Below are 19,552 nucleotides of genomic sequence, written 5' to 3' on the forward strand. Positions count from 1 at the left end.
ACTTAAAGAACAAATAACACAATCATCACATTTGTCATCTGTACTGAAGTCAGAAATGTATAATCTCTTCCTATTTGATTAGTAATAGTGTAAAACTTACTGTGGCGTGACACACATGCATTTAAATTGTGTATCACAGTATTTCCGCTCAGACATGAGAAGGGCTGATAACAGCAGGTCTGTCCTCAAGGCAAAACTAGCAACTTAGGTATGTTCTCACAGTACAGAATTTGGATTCCTGTCCTTAAAATGGGATTAACATGATTCCCACATGGGAGGACCCAACAATTGTTCTGATATCCTTTTATTTTAGAAAGGGCTGCAAGCTATAAGCTCTTACAAATCCTAACAGCTACAAATACATTTATCACATCTGTACCAGGCAAATAGGGAAAAACTATTATATTCAGGTATAAAATGTAGACCTATGTCAACTGGCCTGTGACAGAGGGGAGTTATAACTTGTAAATCTAAGCTCTTGGTGAATGTGAATGACCATGCAGACAAAGGAGATCTTGATAGTAAACTTGGTTTTCCAATAAACTATTTGAAAAGTTGTTTCCCAAGTACTCCTAGCTCATGCTATCTTAGTTGCTTTAGGAGAGCAAATCCATCTGGATTAATAACTGACCATTTATTCTTGATTCTGATTTTTAGCTTTTTAACAGTTTTCACAGTGGAAAGAAGTTGCTAGCAATGTCATCTAGAGGTTTGTGCTGCTGGATCTGGAGAAGGCAGTGAGCAGAAAGATGAAAAGTGTGTGGGAGTTTCAGTTATTCAGGATTATGAAACCTAAGGTTGACTAAACAGTGCTTAGTGAAAAGCACCCTAAACTATGCATATGCAATGGCCCCTTAATAGCTGTTTCTCTTTAAGAAGGAGCTTGAAATCATTGATTAGGTTCCAGAAAATACCAGGAATGGCTAAAAAAGAAACAATGTTGGGGAATGGAATATAAGTCAAAGTTGAAAACCTTATGCTGCTATGTAAGTCCACCACATGTCCCTACATCCCATGTAGGTCATCTTTGAAAGGATATAAACTAAAAGGGCACAGAGCAGAACAAAAAGGTAATGAGAAAGATGGCGCAATTTCCATGTGATGAGTAAATACCTGAGTTTTTTTTCAGTTTGGTAAAAGAGATGGCAAAGGAAGAACTGCTACAGTTTTATAAAACTACAAAGGTATAGCAAAGGGCATCAGGGAATGATGATTCACCCCTTACTAAAGCAAATGTGTAACCAGCAGTTCAAAAGCAAAGACAACATTTCTAAGCTACTCAAACTATATTGCTGTCACAGGCTGTGCGTTCAAAAGCGCATCAGCTGGTTCAAAATTCAGCATTTCTGAAAGTCCAAGTGCACTGATAGCTGTTAAACACAACCTGAATGCAGCCTCTGCCTTAGGCAGTCCCTGAGCAACTGAAAAGCTGGGGGAAGGGCAACCACATAACCTATTGGTTTTACTCTTCCCAAAACACGTACTACTAGCCTAAGTCAAGAGCCGGGACAAAAGCTGCTCATTCAGCACTGTTTGGTGAGATGACTGAAGTGAATCCTATGGAATATGATACTGCTTAACACTTATTTTCCCTGATTATGCATTTTACAGCAAAATCACACTTGTTTCAGGCCAACTGGTTATTTTTTGCTACTGTAGTGACCAGTTAGTTCTGGTATTACTTTTCAGCGTAATGGAAACTGGAACCCACAACTCCAGATAATAGTTTTCCTCATATCTTCAGTTTTTGCCACGAGACCACTTAAGAAATACAGACTTCTGGATAGTGGAAGAGATGATGGATTTAACTTTACCGAATCATTGGCAAGGCTTCTGCTAACAGAATCCCGATACTGTAGTGGCCAATGTGACCCTGCTTTTAGCAGAGGTAAGTCTTCCTCTTCCCCACTGACACAATCTGAGGGTTCTCCTGTACTTTGCATGAAGTGAATCACTTTGGCAGTTTTGAAAGTAGTATGAACCAGAGTCTGCAAATTCAAGCAGGTAATATTACAGTTCCAGTCAAAGGTGATGAAACCTCTTTTATGCTATCTTTGGTGCCTCGTTTCCTGAAGGAAAGGGTAGCTGGAAGCAGTGTTTCTAGCCATCAGAGTTCCTGCGCTTTGACTATTCTTGTCCACTTTGGTTAACAAATGAGGTTTAAAGTGACTGGAAAAAGTTTTAGAAGGAAGTAGTTGTACGGATGCACAGTTTGGCTGAAGTGCACAGGTGCTCTACATTTGGCAGCATAAACTCTACTTACTAGTTCACTATCACATTGTGCAAAGCAGGTGGCTGCTGACAAAGTCGTGCAGGTCCCGCTCTGTTCAGAGGGAGAGCAAAACCCTCCCTTCCACTGAAACTGAGCCGGCGGGCAAGAAGGGAAGCTCTGCAGTAAACCTGAAAGTAAGAAAGAAATGTATTGGGGCTTCCGTATTTGCAGGGTTTAGCATTTGTGAGACTACTTGAAAGCTTGTAATCAGGTAACGTATGCACTCCAAAACTGTTAATTAATGAAAAGAGAGGCACTTTGATTATATTATTGAATGTTATCTTGGAAAAAGAAGACCTAAGAAAATTACAGCTACTTCCTGCCTACAACTAGTGTACCCTGTTGTTCAGGAAGCCAAGGAATTGATGCTTTTAACATTACTACCAACATTTTATATTCCATTCAAATAAATCATCCTTCTGCTGTGCTTTGGTGATATGTTTTCCTCAAAGATTTGGGAGCTTCCTTCTCTCAAGTTCTCTCTGACTAAAAAAGAACGTTTGAGGGTACTCAGATAATAAACTTCAGTGTGCTGACAGCAGCTGAATACTTGAACTACATCAAACAAGGGTGGAGTAGAAATAATAGTATGAAATGCTGATTCAAATTAAACTACAACAGAAAGCTACAGAAGTTCTGTGCACAGCGTTAGGCTTTCTTTTTTCCAGGCATTCTATGTATTCTTTAATATAATCAATAAAGGATGTTTAAATGTTTAATCAAATAATGTAGCTTCTGCAAGATATCATAGGTGTGTTAGGCTCTGAATTCAATATTTCAAAGAAAGTGTATTTTGTGAATCATTTACCTCCTGTTTTCCCTAATCAAGAGTGGACTGCTAAGTAACAACAGTTTATTCCTGCTAGATTAATCCACCCTCCAAGACAAAGTGGTTTTTACAATGCACTTGAAGTAACATAAGCGATGTGTGTTTTTTGAAGCTAGGAACAGAAGGTTTTCTTAAAAAAAGTGTAAAATTCCAGCTCTCACTCAGATTTGTGTAGTATAATGCTTTAAACTGTGACTTTTCCCAAATACACTGTTTAAGTGTTCTGAGCCATTTGAATAATAAAATTATCAAATCCGTCTCTATTAAAACAAGTCTGCTTTCTTGTTATGGGACAAGAAATAGTATTTAAACAGTAAATGCTTACATACATTCTGAAAAAATGAAAGCATAAGCTGAGATAAGACTACAACTATCTTTCTTAAAAAAAAAAAAAGAGCATACTTCATTTGGAAAATGATGGGTTAAAAAATAGATGCTCCAGCTACAGGTGGAAACTTGGTCTAGGATGTGAAATTTTAAAATTTTAAACTCTCCAGCTATCATATAGAAACTCCAAAATAGTCTTTCCAATTATGTTTTTAGTCTTCACGCTAAAAAGGGGTTCTCAGCTTGTCTATGCACTCAGTCATACCCTGCTTCTTCCATCGTACACTCTTCTCGCTGCACAGAAATGGTTTTGTCATTATCCTGAGTTGTGAATACTGCTGTACCCTGTTGTGCACATGCTGCTATGAACTTCTGCTTCCAGTCAAATTCTCCCCTACTGAACCCAGATGGTCTTTTCAGAGTTTTAGGGTTAGTTTTGCTCCTGGGCTTTGGAGGAAAACTCCTTGACCCATTGTATCTTTGGATACTCTGGCAGCATCTTTCAAGATTCTGCAGTTTCATACAAAGAAAGTGATGAAAGTGGAAAGTACTGTAGAAGGGTATGGGCAATATTCAGCCCTTCTGACAGCAATTAGTAATAACAGTTATGTTATTATTCGTAAAGACAAAGGGCCTCGCTGATTATATGAAGAACAGGACTTAAACTATACTGCCCTTTCTGGTCAACCTTTTCAACCAACAGTTGGAACAGTTGGAATTCACATTTAGGCCCCACATAAACAGTCATGTTCAGCAATTTAAAGCAGCTAAGGGGAGAAAATCACAAGCATATTTAGACAAACTGCACCTGGGTCAGTGACACTGCGGCTGATTACTAACCTATACCCCTGCAAGCTCATGAGAGATTTCACCTCCCAAGTGAGTGACAAGCATAGTAGCAGAACTCTACTGCAAAAAACCAACAGGATAAAACATGTTTTTTGCCCTAGATTTTTTTTTCCTGTGGTAGGGGAAGGGGGGAAGAAATACCACTGACTTATGCCCGTAGTTTTTTTTCGTAGTTTTTTTTCTCTTCGCTAGGAATTTGCTGTAGACAAAACTCCCCTAAGGCTACTTAAAGCTATCAGCTGCAAGCTTCAACCAAGATGCCATAGCTGTGTGAGGCAAAGGCAGCAGTAAGAAAAACACTTCGAGAAGGGAAGTGGTACATTCTGGGCCCTTATCCAACAGAATGTGGAAAGATGGTTGTGGAATTTTTCATGTAGAAATTCAAAGCTTAGCTGGAGGAGTAACACTGCACAAGTAGGAAGGCACTTGGTTACAGCAATCAACCTAATTTACTCTTTACCAGTTATTCTAAAACTTTTAACTACCTCAAACTGGTCTGTATTAGCTGCAGTTGGAGCATTACAGACAAGTTGTGTACAAACCTGAAGATGTTTCTAGTACCACAGCTGTTTTACTGTTTAATGTTATTTTTGACAAATGTTCAAATTCTTTAAAGAAAAATTACCAACTTCTTGGGATAGTGTTTGCCTTAGCTGTTAAAAAAGAAAAAAAACACACACACACACACACACACACACACACACACACAAACTCACACACACACTAAATCTGGAATTAACAAATTTCATGGGTAGGGCAGTGACAAAACCCTGCAGACATTCAAAAAAAAAAGTTTCAAGAATGATTCTGTAGGCCCTTATACTACTTCTGCATTCATGAGGAAAAAGCCTCATTACAACTTTTCATCTTCTATTAACTGTGAAATGCTTACCTCAAAATTGTTCTAGCTGTTCTGTAACAGATCACAGGAGACTTCTCTCCCACTTATCCCTGGTCCTTCCCCTACTTTCAGAAGTGAAGATTTTTTTAAAATAGATTTTATTAAAGGCATGGCTTAACTGTTCAGAACCGTGCCTTTTTTGTTTTGGTTTGGTTTTTTTGTTTGTTTGTTTGTTTTGTTTTTCCTGCTGTGAGACCTGGGATGTCACCCCAGCTCCTCTGCAGACAGTAAATAGGTTTTATTTTTTGTCTCCTCATCATTCGGGAGTGCTCGAACAGCAGTAGCTGGGGAGTTGAGTGCCTTGGAGCTGGCATGCCTCACGGCAGGGATTTGTGGAGTCGTTAGATACAGGCATGACCGCACACACTTGAACAACTCCAGGCATGCTGAAATTCCGGTTAGAAATAAGTGACGTTTGTTCAGTCTTAAAACAGCTTATTAGCTGTTTCTTTCAAGATTAGCATTACCAGCTTACAAGCAGCATATTGACCCACACTGGAAAGCTAAAGGCAGTGTGATGTTCATTTTTCATAGTGGAAGTATCAAGATGTCATATAACATAGGGCATATAACATTGCAATATCATAATATAATGTCATGTAGGATATGTAATATCAGGATACACAAAATCTTAACGAGAGAGGCAGGATAACTCCTTTCCCATTAAGAAATGAAGTTTAAGAAAAACTGGATGGTTACCTTTAATCTGAACACAACTCTCTTGATTATAATTTCTTAGAAAAGCCAATTATTACAACCATTTTACCAAAAATTATCGAGAATCAATAGGAAGATACGGTTTCAAATTTACAATTTAAGGTGCAAAATAAAGTTCACACTCAAGTGACTCCTCATTTGCAACACCATATAATCAGCAATGACATGATCAGAAAGAAGCAACTCAAGGCTAGGGCCTTTGCCTCAGTTTTCACATCTTGGATTAAAACAGCAACAAAAATACAGAAACCTTTCTGAACAACCGAGACCAGTTCTGGGTAAGTAGATTAATCCTGTAGCAAAGCATCTCTTTTCACACAAGAGGTTATGCAAACAATTAAAATATTTATCTGGTTATCTGATATACTGGCATTAAGACAGCACTCAGTAGTTCTGAGCCTTGAGTCACATGAAATACACAAGTAGTTTAAAGGATAAATGAATTAAGTAGTGCTTTATCAAAACAAGAACATAGAGATAAAATTAAAGCCTGGATTGAAAATTAATAGGTTAGAAAGCTGATTAATACTTTTTTACTGCATTAAAAACCAAAAAACTTGTGATTACTTGCTACTAGTAAGGTTGGGAGATTTAGTAGATTGCAAGCAAAATGAGTCAGTATGGCACTAACATGAAAAAAAAAAATCCTACGGAATGTGGAAACAGGACTTGTGTAAGGTAAGAAACGCTTCACTTTGCCCATACTTTTCAGCACTAAGTCAGAATTGCACCTTAGATAGAGTATTGTGTCCAGTTTGGGGCACCACAGCTTTAAAAAAGTAATTTTAAAAGAGGGGGGAAAATATCAGAAAATGGCAACAAGAATGACTACAGATGGAGAAAACATGGAATAGGAAGTCAATGTAGAAATGACAAGATTTCATCCAGAGGGAGAAAGAGCAAAGGTTAACATTAAAAATCTTCAGTTACATTTTCTTCACAAGTTAATGCAAAGAAGTAGTAACAGACTTTTCTACATCCTGGAAGAGAAATAACAGGCTAAAACCGAAGCAAGACTGATTCAGACAGTAGGGAGCACAGTGGGCATGCCGACATGCACTGTAAAGGACCACTGAAAGATGTGAAGTCTCCATCCTTAAAGATTTTAAGGATGACTCGGGACAGGTGACAAATGTCCCATCCCATTGCCTTTGAATTTGTGTGAGAGAAAGTTTGGAATAACTAAACTGGGTTCAGATAAAAGGGAGGGGAGAAGACGATTCACCTAAAGCATTTCAAGCAACAGTGAACTGACTGTGAAAAGCTGAAGGAGGATTTCCAACACTTGAATCATAGGCTTCTTCTGTACTTAGGCTGATCTCCTACAGCCCTTTCTCACTCACTTTAACAAATGCACCTAAGGATTTGCTGCAGTTTAAATGCAATCCAGAGCACATCTGAAAATAGTCCACCGTTTTATGCCTGTGCATAAATTAACACGGTTATAATCACTTCACAAAATCAGAGCAAATGTTTAAGACAGCTTGTCTATATCTAGGTGAATATCAGGGTTGCACAGCCCACATGCCGTACCTTTGCCTGCACAGCCAGAATTTTTACCAATTGCAGGTTTACGTAACCATATAGCCTTTGTTAAAGCCACATCAAACACATACCAGCTTTCCTTTTCCCTCAGTTCCTGTCTTCTCGAAAAACAGGGCAAAAATTACTGAATTGATGACTTTTTGTAGGGCTCTGATACATTTTATTCAAACCCTGGCATAAAAACATTATTACCAGATTTCCTCATAGGAAAATTTACATGACACTTACTTACTTACTGCAGAATACTCTATAACAAACTATTTTTACAACATTTCTGTGAAAGTGAGCATTAGCTCCTTTTCACAGAGCACAAACAAAACACACAAAGCATCCTTAAGCTGGGGAGTTGGTTCTTTTCGTGCATTGTAACTGATTTTTCAGAAGGCTTTAGCACTCTATATAGAACTTTCCACAGACCATAGACCCTCCTGGATCACACAGTTTCATCTGTTGTATGGCAGCATGGTTGTCTACCTCCAATTCCTTTCTAAATTAATGAAGTTGCCTCTTATAGTCATCTTTTTCCCCTCCCCTTCCTGCTCTGGAAGCCTGCTCCAGAATGATGTTGTTCTCATGGTTAAAACAAAACAAAACTTATTCCAACTTCCAGGCTAAAGTGATTCATTGCTCATATACACACATCTGTTCTTACACCAGCATTGTCTGCTGGCTGGATTACCTCTTTCCTTCTCCCGCATGGATACTCATTCTCCTTTGCACTGCCAGCTTCTTGCAATCTTTACTTTGTGAGGCTAAATAAGCCAAACAGTGTAGTCTTTTCTAAAACAGAGGGCTTTTATCTCACTTGACCTTTTTTTATACTGATTAGAGTGTGAATTAATCTCCTTTAGCTTAAGTAACTAGAACAACATATGCAGCTTTCCAGAGGAAGATTTGCCAACGTTTCATAGACTTTAAGATAGAACGTGTTAATATCACTGTACATTTGCCTTTTTTTTTTTACAACTAACTCACCTCAGCAGTTCAGTATCACTCTGCGAGCGACCAGCACTGCTGAGCCAGGCAAAGCCTCGCACTGACTTCTGCTGCAGCAGTTCTGCCAGTCTGACTCCAGCATACCAGAAGTGTCACTCAGCTTCTGGCAGCCTAACACTTACTTGGCCTCTTCAGCAGAGCTAACGTATTTGCCTAACATCTCAGAGAGAGTCTGGAGCCAGGGACTGAGTCCAGTTCCCTCCAACAGCTTTTGAATGCCTCAGCCATGAGATGCTGTCCCCAGCCTTTCTCCTCTGGTCTCCTACCTCATTCGAGCATGCTTCCTAATTTCAGCCACAGATGAGGCAATGGCCATACTGGCAGACTCACTGCATAGTTTGTTCCCCCCACCCAAGCAGGTCTACCTTCTGCAGTGACAAGGTGCTGTAGATGGAATAAACCCCCTACCTATGACATAGGACTGTCAAGAAGTATCAAATGGGAGGCAGCACTTTTCCTTGAGTATTTGGCTTTGCAACACAGACTAACATCTCTGTAAGCGTGTGCATGTAACCAGAGGCTTCCTGAGTGCGTGTATGTACTGAAAACAATAGCTGTCAACGATACGCACGTGAGTCACTGCTAGAACTGGAACTTCTCAATCCAATGCGCAAACATCTGTTACTTGAACCAAGGACACAGACAAGGACCTCCTCCACATCCGTCTGTTGTCTGCTGGTGTTAATACCGCCGCAGAAAGGATCACACATACTCTCACAAATGCACCTTAAGCAAAGTCTGCCTGATGAGACAACTCTCTCATACCATTTCTTTTACTTGCAAACAAAGCTTGAGTTCAGGATTTGCAGACAGGTGGGGAGGAAAAGAAAAGAGAGAGAGAAGTAGAATCTGACACTGCTGCCTGCACCTCCCACGCACGATGCTGCTAGGAGAACTGCAGGGCAGTTATCGGACTCCCTGTGCTGGGAGGCAGACAGGAGCCTGGTTTGCAGAAGGGACGGGCTTCTACGGGCCGAGGCAGGTTACCACTGCCACACGTCAGCACTGTACAGCAGGGACTCTATCATAGCCAGTTATATTCATAGCCATTTTAGCAGAGGATTAGGAAAACTCAGCTTTTTAAAGAGCTACCCATTTCCTCTCTACGATTTGGATTCTGCCTCAGCCTGCTGTCCGTCCCCCAGCGCTGTCTCCCTCCGTCTCACTTGAACAGTAGCACTGAGGCAATTCCCAGCTCCTCACTGCAGCCCAGCTCTTAGTCCCTACTTACTTCTCCTCCCTGCTTGCTCTCTTCCATCTCTGCTTCCCTTCCTCTCCTCCCAAAGACTCCTAGTTGCTATTTCCACTTAAATCATCCCAGCTTCTGATTGCCACTTCTCACTGAATCCCAGTCGCTCATTCCTCTCGTGCGTCTGCTCACCCAAGTCCTTTGCCAACAAAACCCTCTCTCTACAATTCAGAGGCAATTCCTTTCCTTTCCCCCAACGTCATCACCACTTGTTTACCCATCCCTTCTCAGTCTCTCTTCCTTCTCACTTGTATTGCTTTCCATTATTAAGTACTGGAAGACCAAACACTGGATTCAGGAGTCTTCCTTGCAACAAGAAATAGCAGAAAAAGAAGGGCAAGAGGAGAAGGTATCAGTGGGAACACAAACTCCTTACCCGGCTCCAGTGCTGCAGCCCAAGCAATAGTTACACGCCTTTGATTCCCACTGCTGAGTGTACTATACCACACTGAGCTTTTCTATGGGAAAGAAGAGGTTTGAGCAAGCTCACTGAAGATAAAAAACAATGCAGATTTTATTTGGTAAAAAATACAAATAGATACACATACCAAAGCCACTTTTTCTGAGTACATGCTAACTACTTTTTTTCAAACATTAAATGCATTCAGCCAAATCAGAGTAGAATGGCAACAATGAAAACAGAACACACATCCTTTACAGAGGTCAATTCTCCTACCCAAACTGGAGTTCCTATCCCAAAGCACTGAAATGACAAATGCTTTCATAGAAATGTCTCCAAGAGTATTTTGAACATAGACAAAGAACACCATATCCTAACCTTAGTTTCAAAAGAACAGGTATTCTTTTGACTGAAGTTTCTGAAACAGAGCCTTAAGTAGACACTCAACAGGAAAAGTTTCAACTTTTGCAATTAAGGTTTGGCAGAGTTAGACAATAAGAAACAAGGTCACAAATTTGGGAGTACCAGGAAAAGACCTGATTCCCATTTATTGACATCAAGAAATAGTGCTGTAGATGATTTACGTCAGTAGCAGAGCTTAACACATCAGTGTTGGCAGCTATAGAGTTTCCTGGCACTATATACCTAGACAGACTAAGTACTAAAAAGCTCATCAGCCTCCAGCTGGTTGCTCTGGAACCCAGTCTGCCAAAGGTAGGCCTCAACACCAAGCAGGGAGTCCCTCAGTCAGGGAAAGCCATCACATCAAGAACTCTGGATTAAAAATTCTATGTACTTAAATCACAGTCAAGAGAACATCAGTCTGGAGCCCAGCCATTCCCTCTCCCCTTCGGCATACACACACACACACACAAGCGCACACGCAAACACACACACACAACCAGTACAACCTTGAAAATTTCTACTACTACAAACTTTGCTTTGACAGTCTTATTCTTCCTACCTTTCTCCTACAGCAGTAGCTGTATAGTCCACAGTGCTGAATGGATTGCAGTGTGATTCCGTTCTGAGAAATGACTTCTGAAATAACATGTACCATACTTACTGTCCTTGTATTCCAAATACCATCAGAGAGCTTGAGCGGCAATTCTTCGAGTACAAGAAAAGAACAATGTGTTATCAGGCTTGCTGGCTCTGATAGCCTTGCAATAGCAGAGTTCTCTGAAATTTCATTTAGCTGCATTGCGATAATAAACCCCAAAATTTTGCACTGATTTTTATAATTGAGTTTACTGAAAGTTGTGATATTGATGCCTAAATAGAACTCAATGCTCCAGTTTTCTTGGTATACTGATAGACTGATTAGGGGAAGGTTAAAAATGACTAGTGTAATATCAAAATTGGTAGGATACTGCACTGAGATAATTTTTATTCACAGACAGTGCAAAGTTAAGTAAATACCTCTGAGCAATAGAACCATTTATATTGCATCTGCAGCATATGAATATATACCACGAATATCTACAAGGATTCCATCAATAATGTTCTAGGAAGTACCAAAGCAAATAATACAGGGCTAAGTTTTTTTTTGGTTTTTTGTTTTTTTGGGGGGGGGGCTTTGGACTTTCAGCATTTCTCACAGGTATACCATTGAAGTTATTTCCAAAAACCAACAATTTAAATACAGACATAACGACTGTGAGACAGTAGTTAATTTCAGCTTGGAAATATCACATTTGGAACACAACATTTTACTTATAGTACTAAAGCTTCTAATTCTCTTAAAACAAACGCATGAGGATCAAAAGTTAAGCTAAAACAGATGATAGGAATAAGTCTTCTAAGTATTTACAGGTTTTGTTCCTATTTCCCATTAGGATTTTTTAATATATAAAGTTATTAATTCATTATATGTAATGTAATACAAGTATATTTTTTCCAAATCTCAGCCTAAACTACTAAAACACTGTGGCCCAGCACCAAATGATGATTCTAAGCCTGCCAAGTTCAGCTCAGCTATAAAACATGTTTATTGTTGCCTTGCTCATCACGCCACCCCTTATTCTAAAAGGGCAAGGTACATTTATTTTCTCTACATCGTTCACTAGAGCTGAGACTTTACTTCAAAACTGAAGTAATTGATTGAGCCCACTAACAGTACAAAAGGGACTGACCCATCCATAATGCCCAGCTACTCTCCAAATGCAGTTCAACCATAGATTTTTTGCATCTAGCATTCAGCAGGTTCTGACTAGCTCAAAAGATCTCTTCCAACAATACTCTACCATACTCATCCTAATTCAAACGCGCCTCTGTCTTCTCAGGTAAGTATCAATATTGTCATTTGACATTACAGGTTTTGCTTTTTTTTCTTCTAGATATAAGTTACTAGGTCAATCAGGATACACCATAAATATTCTGAAAGATGATGCTTTCCAGTACAATACATCCTGAACAGGAAAGTAAAATGCACTTGTTTACCAGCCTCAGTTGTCCTCCTAAGACAGGGATTTCTTAGAAAGTCATCCAGTGACTGAAGTGCACAAATCACAAATCAGTCATTAAAACAGCAGTGGTCCAATCCTGCACACTCTATGTTAGTTTCTACTTTTGTAGTTTGGTATACTTCCTTTTTATTATTTTGAAGACTTTTAATAAGCTTCAGATGCCCTGAATGGGGAACATAAATTGCACTTGTGTTTTTGTACACTTTGAAAAACAGCCCTTTTCACAGTATACAAAAGCTATAATAATTACATAGGTCTTAGAAGAACAGCTTGAGATAAGAAAAAATTGATTTAATCGCCAATAAAGATCAATTGTGTTAGTGAATAACTTCAGCTAAAAAAAATACATCTTGATAATTAAGACAAAAGAAGAGAATGCCTCCATGTCAAACTTGGGAACTTTTTCAGAAAATACTAAATAGTTTACAATGTCTTTTTTTTCCATCTATAAACATTAACTTAGAAGACAACAATTCTTTCTTTACCATGATAAACTGGTATAAGCGATACTAAGTGCTTATTTCCAACAATTTTTTTGAAAGACATTTGCAACCTGAACTAGCAAGACAAAGTAAAGTGAATGCCTAACTATTGCAACTTAGAAACCTGTAACCGTAACTTGTTAGAAAATATCAGTAAGATATACTGGCTTTTAATCTCCCACCTGACACAAGAAAAGAAGTACTGCATCATCTTCTGGCATGGGAAAAAAAAAAAAAAAAAAAAAAAAAAAAAAAAAAAAAACACTTACTTTCTTCCCAAGCCTCTCAGTTCAAGCCAGGTTTTCTGGGAATATTTCCAGAAAAGTTTTCCAAATGAGGTTACCTGGCACAGGTCATCGAGGTATTGATACAGATACAAATAACATCATTAAACAACATTAGACCATCCAGAGACAAACGCTGCTCTATAACACAATACAGAAATATCCCTTAGACAATACAAGAGGTTTTATTATTACAAAACGAGATCCTGTACTTTTCACTTCCTGCAGAAATCTGAAGATGCAGAATTGTATAAAACATGCTACTTAGAAACTGAAAGACTTGCTCAAAAACTTTTTTATTACTATATTTTTCCTCAGATAATGACAGAAGCCTGTTTCAAGTGCTATCATAGTCTTGGTTGGATGGGACAAAGAACTGGAAGAACTAAAATAAATTAAGGTACATCCCAACTCACTGACTTTTCCTCCAGCTCAATATACACAGCATCAAAACCTGTAATATAATTCAAATGTTTCTTCAAAAATAATAGCATAAAAAACTTCTTTGAACTGTATTTCCAGCACTTTATATAAATATAGCTTTATTCTTGATTCTGGATTATCCTCAATCTGAAATTCATGTTCTCAATTTATATTTGAGGATTGCCTACAGATATCCCTATAACCTTGTATATTCCTGTAGCACTGCTTAAATGCTGTCAGACTGTAAGATACTCAAAAGCAAGCTGGAGAAAGTTAAAATACTGTGTCCCTGAATTACCATTATACCTCCTTTCCCCAAATTAAGAAAAAAAGATACTTGCACATACACACATACATGCACACGCTTCTCATACAGGTTCCTGAGAGTCTGTGGGGGGGAAAAAAGCCATTTTAAAATCCAAATGGAAATATTGTTTTTATTCTGTTTTAAATACACACTTTTATTCGGGAACTATTATTGGCCAAGATAAATTCATCTTGGCCTTGTTAGGAAACACTTGCTTTTGTTCATGGGCACAAGTTACCAGCTGAGAGGATGTTATTGTTCAGAAGGGATGTGACCAAGAGAATCCTGTGCACAGCACAATGGATCAGTCAGGAAGTTAAGAAAGAAAAGTGATTTTCTCATTTAGCTGAGAAATCACTGACAAAAAAAAAAAGAAAAAAGAAACCACTGAACTTTTTCAGTTACAGTTATCTTTATGGGCATCCACAAGAAACACGTTGCATATATCCCGTGTGAATACCATCATGTAACTATACCAATATCAACAAAATCCTACTTTAAAAAGATTTCTTTACAAAAGTAGATTTCTGAAACAAACATCTTCAAAACACTTAAGCAGACAAACGCTTACTCCATTCACATAACCATTTACTACAGTACTCTGAACGATGAATACATGGAATTGGAAACTGTTCCCCTCCCCTTGACCCATGCCCCCCCCCATTATCAGTGCTGTTCTATAATCTATATAGAGAAAGATTATCTCCAGCAGAGTCACTAGGTTATTAGGTTAGTCAGAATAGATGCAGAGACCTTCTAAGCAGGAGACATCTTCCCGTGGTAAATGTGAGATCTGTCAGTTAAGCCCTGCATTTATGTTCCGCCATGAATTTTACAGAAGCTGTTTGCAAGCGTTTTAACAAAGTTACGACAGAACTGAACGTGTTTTAGTGCTCTAGAGAAGATTATTCTCTTACATTAATAGCTTCGCAGTTTTCCAATTCTTTACTTACACTCTTAATTGGGGGATTTTTTAATACATTTTATATATATATATATATTTTTGCTTTGCACATAGTCAGTTTCATGTGAACTAGACTTCAGAATCTGATAGTATCCCCAAGGTTTCTAGAGCTCATTTAAAAAAAAAATCCTTGGAGTCCTTGAGAACGTTTCAACAAGCATTTCAGGTGAATGCATTCCCTCTCCGACATAAAACAGATATTTAAACCTTATTGCCCATGACAAATGGTGGAAGGAAAAAGCACACAGCAGAAGTTAGGAGGTTGGAAACTTACAGTGCTACTGGTACCCAGAGGTAAGGAGAAGGTGAAGTTTTCTTTAACGGAGATTTCCAGCTGACAGCCGCACCCTCCGTGCGAGATGCCGGCCCGGCCCGGCCGAGCGGCCGGACGCAGCACCCTCGGGCCGCGCACAAGCGCGCCGGGTAACACTCCGCAGGACCAACGCCGACGGTCCTGCTCTGCCCGGCAGAAGCGAAGGGAGCAGCGCAGGTTCACACGGGCCTTTCCCCCCGCCTCACCTCCTCGTCGCTCGGCGCCCGCGGCGGTTTCCTTGCGGTTCCCCCTCCGAGCGCTGAGCCGTCCCGCCGTGACCGGCCGCCTGCGGCCCCGGGTCGCCGCGGGCGCGAGGCCGCCGCGCGCGAAGCGCCCGCCGCCATTTCGGCGCCTCGGGCGGGAGGGCGAAGGCGGGACGCGGCGGGCCCAGCGCCGGCCGCAGCCGCCCGCACCGAAGCCCCGGCGAGAAGGGCGTCGCCGCCTCCCTCCCGCGGGGCCGGCGCTCAGCCCGCGGCGGCCTCGCCCCGCCGGCCGGAGGGAGGGCGCCGGGCCGGGCGAGCGCGCAGGCCGAGGCGGCGGCGGCGGTTGGGACCGCTGGGGTCGCTGGGCCGCTACCGGCCGTCGCCGCCGCTGAGGGGGTAGGCGAGGAGGCTCATGGCCTCGCCGCAGGCCGCCTCCACCTGGCGCACCTGCTGGCGGCTGAGCCGCTCCCGCCAGGCGCGCACGGCCTCCCGCGCGTCGCGGGCGGAGATGAGGAAGGGCCGCTCAGAGGAGTAGGCGGCGCCGCGGGTCATGTTCACCACGAAGGCCTCCATGGCGGGCGGCACGGGCAGGCCGGCGAAGCGCAGGAGGCGGCGCAGCTGGGCGCGGGGCTCCTGCACCAGGTCCTCGTAGCGCAGCTGCGTGTAGCGGCGGCGGAGCCAGGCCGGGGCGCGGCGGGCCAGGAGCAGGTCGCGCAGCCAGGCCTGGCAGATCACCTCCAGGGCGCCGCCGAGGAAGAACTCGGCGCGGTGCTGCGCCGGCGGCGCCGGCGGCCCCCGCCCGCCGCCCAGCAGCGCCGGCGGCAGGAGCAGCTGCTGCCGGGGCGGCGCCCGCGGCTCGGCGCGGTGCCGGCTCCGCAGCACCTGGATGCTCTCCCGCAGCAGCGCCTGCTTTGCCTTGAGGCGGGAGTTGTGCACGGCGCGGGGGTCGCGGAAGAGCTGGATCACGCGCAGGTTGAGGCCGGGCTCCCGCAGGAGCGGCAGCAGCGCGCCCAGCTCCAGCAGCCGCACGTCCTTGATGACCACCACGGGGTACTTGCGGCACTCGGCCTCCAGCTCCCGCAGCGCCCGCGGCGGGCACCGCTCCTCGCAGGCGGCGCCGTCGATGAGGCCGATCTCGTGGCGCGGCCGCGGCGCCGCGGGGCACAGCGGCGCCGAGCAGATCACCTTGTTGGTCCGCCAGCCGAAGATGCCGGCCGTGGTGAGGTTGCCGCCGCCGCCGGGCGGCGCGGGGCCCAGCGGGTCGCGGGGGCCGGGCGGCGCGGCGTAGAGGCGCAGCACGGAGAAGTCGCAGCGGAAGAGGGCGCGCACCATGTCGCGCAGGGCGCCCTGCAGGCTCAGCGCGTCGCCCGGGTACAGCGCCTGCCACAGGTGCCACATGGGCTCGTACAGGTAGAAGACGTCGGGGTGCTGGTTGAACAGCTCCCCCAGGAAGGACGAGCCCGTGCGCCAAGTGGCGTGCAGGTAGATGTGCCGCTTCCTCGCCGCCGACCCGCTGCCGTTGCCCGCCGCCGCGCCGGCCGTGCCTCCGCCGACCTCCTCCTCCTCGTCGTCGGGCTCCAGCGGCGGCCGCTGCTCCCAGCCCCACTCGCTCAGCGCCTCCTCCAGGCTGGGGCAGCGGCGCAGCAGCGGCTCCTCGTCCGCACGCCCCCTCCTGGCCCCGTAGTCCAGCAAGTAGGGCACCAGCAGCAGCAGCAGCAGCGTGTACAGCACCAGCACCGCGGCGAAGCGGCGGCGCTGCCCCCGCCACCGCCGCCGCCCCTTCATCGCGCCGCCCCGGCCCCGGCGGAGCGGAGCGGAGCGGCCCGGCTCCGCGCCTCTTCGGAAGGAGGCGAAGTTGGCGGCGGCGGCCCTCCCCGCCGGGGAGGGAGCACGCCCACGGGCACGCCGGCCCCGCCGCCGCCGCCGCCTCACGGCGCCGCGCGGAAGCGGCCGCACCTGCCCCCGCCGCCGCCGCCGCCTCGCGGCCGGCCGGGCGCGGCTGCTGCCCCCTGCTGCCGCCGCGGCCTGCGCCCGACACGGGCCGGGAGCCGCGGGGCAGCTTTGCCTTCCTCCTCCTCCTCCTCCTCCGCCCCCCCGTCACGGGTCTGCTCGGGCAGCGCCGCGGCGTGACGGGGAGCGCGCAGCCCCGGCGGGCCCGGGGCGGCGGCGGCGGCGGCGGGGGGGGGGGGTGTTTCTCGGCGGGTGCTGCCGGCGGGTCGCTCACCGGTGCCGAGGAGACTCCGCGGCGGTCCGCCCGCGGGTCGCGTTGCCCCCCGGGCCCGCTGCCCTGGGGTGCGCTGCCCACAGCACCGCCGAGCAGGAGGCGCTGCAGCCGGAGCGGCTACAGAAAAGCTGAGGCGCCTCCGGGAGAGGCGCGTTTCGTCCCGTTACCTCCTAGAGCCCCAGGGAAAGAGCGGACCACAAACTGAAAAGTGGTGTAAACGTGTTTTGGGGACACAGAACTGGATGTATGACAGCTAGTAAGGTCTGCAGTGGGCGTCGGACATACTGCAGTTCAGCGCTGTAGAGAGCTGCGGGACTTCCGAGCCAAGTTTTTGTTCCTGTTTGCACGGTGACTGGATAGGGACATCTTTGTGATTCATTGCTCCAATTTATGCAACTAAAGGATTCCTGCCTGTCTGTGGGAAGAAATAGGTACGCAGAGAAGGACGTCTGACCTATCGTGGATGTCTGATTGCCTTCAGATAACCCTTCTCTTGATTAGCTCTAGCAGGGAGCACAATACTACCTGCTCAGACACAGACTCCTATTTTTCAGACTTCTAAGCTTAGATTAAATTCATCTCCTCCTGTCAGACGGAGCATCAAACAAAAAGGTTGACTTGAGGTATTTGAATTCAAATATAGAGCCTCAAAATCTCAAATCATTTCCCTGGCTGTGTAAGATGCTCAGAGCAGCAGATGGATCATGAGCCTGTGTTCCCAGTTAAGGCACCCACCAGGCAAGGAGGGTGATGTCCTGTCCTGCTGACCATGTAGGAGGGGCTGGTGAGCACCCTAACCGGTAGGCAATGCATAGCATCCTCTTCAGAAGACGGTGCGTATATAAATACACTGTGCAGGCTGAAATTCAACAAGGGTAACAAGAGTTTGCAGTTTCCCTCAGTCTGTGATATTCTCACTTCCAGAATAGTCTATGCAGTCTATTCACTTGTGTAAAGCCCGTGATACAGCATTAGTCACCAACATCACGCATAATAAGACAGCAGAAATGACCCATTAGTTATATAGGTTCTAAAAATGCTCTTTCTATAGTATAAATATATAGATACAGCCTCTGTAATTGCTATGCACTTTTCTGTCTGATTGTGTAGATACTAAATAACAACAAAAGAATACAAAAACCGATTATCCCATTTCAAAGGCATTGGGTAACACATGAAGAACACAGAACAACGTGAGAAAAAACGTGTTTCTGTTCTGTCCAGGTAGTGAGCCACCCGTCTGCTTTCTAACTCTTTACTTGACCTGTGTTAAGTAAGTGTTAAAGACTCGACTTCCTGCAGTTTATGGTGTGCTGAGTGAGTAGATCGTGCCAAACGAGACTTCTACACTCCTCAACAGAAGAATGTAAAAATGATGGCATCTGAGAGGAAGTTCTGCCCCCAACATACATTTCTGTTTATAATCATTGTCACTTTGGGTTTTTAAACGGTAAGATAAAAAAAAAACAATGTCAGTCTCAACTCTGACTTTGTTGAGGCCAGGAAGTCATGGGCATCACTGTACCCTCAAGCAACCAAGGAAGAACTACAGGATTAAAAACACACCTGCCAAACCAGGTCACAGACCTGCCAAAGCACCTATACAAACAAGACGCATATATATCACATTCTGAAAAGGTATCTGCAGCATAGCTGACTTCTGTAGTATCAGACAAAACAGTTATTTTGGAGCTTGTACCAAACTATACTTATCTAGATGGGATCCTGAGAAGTGCAGATGTGAATGGATTAGTTTGAGCTGATGGGGTTTTCCTTTTGTAAGACAAGCTAAAATACTG

The 19,552-nt window shown here is 44.3% G+C and overlaps 1 protein-coding gene across 1 annotated transcript; it reads right to left on the minus strand.

Annotated features, from left to right (window-relative positions):
• Window positions 1-15,839: 15,839 nt before the first annotated feature.
• Window positions 15,840-17,384, minus strand: CHST7 (carbohydrate sulfotransferase 7). The gene has a single exon (XM_062601555.1). It carries the CDS (start codon window positions 17,312-17,314, stop codon window positions 15,899-15,901), a length of 1,416 nt encoding a protein of 471 aa, XP_062457539.1. The 5' UTR covers window positions 17,315-17,384; the 3' UTR covers window positions 15,840-15,898.
• Window positions 17,385-19,552: the final 2,168 nt, after the last annotated feature.

This window comes from Rhea pennata, chromosome 1, assembly GCF_028389875.1.
Source record: "Rhea pennata isolate bPtePen1 chromosome 1, bPtePen1.pri, whole genome shotgun sequence".
Classification (NCBI taxonomy): Eukaryota; Metazoa; Chordata; class Aves; order Rheiformes; family Rheidae; genus Rhea; species Rhea pennata.

Excerpts from the sequence above, each read along its gene's own strand:
- CHST7 (XM_062601555.1), bottom strand. The coding sequence starts at position 17,314 with ATGAAGGGGCGGCGGCGGTGGCGGGGGCAGCGCCGCCGCTTCGCCGCG.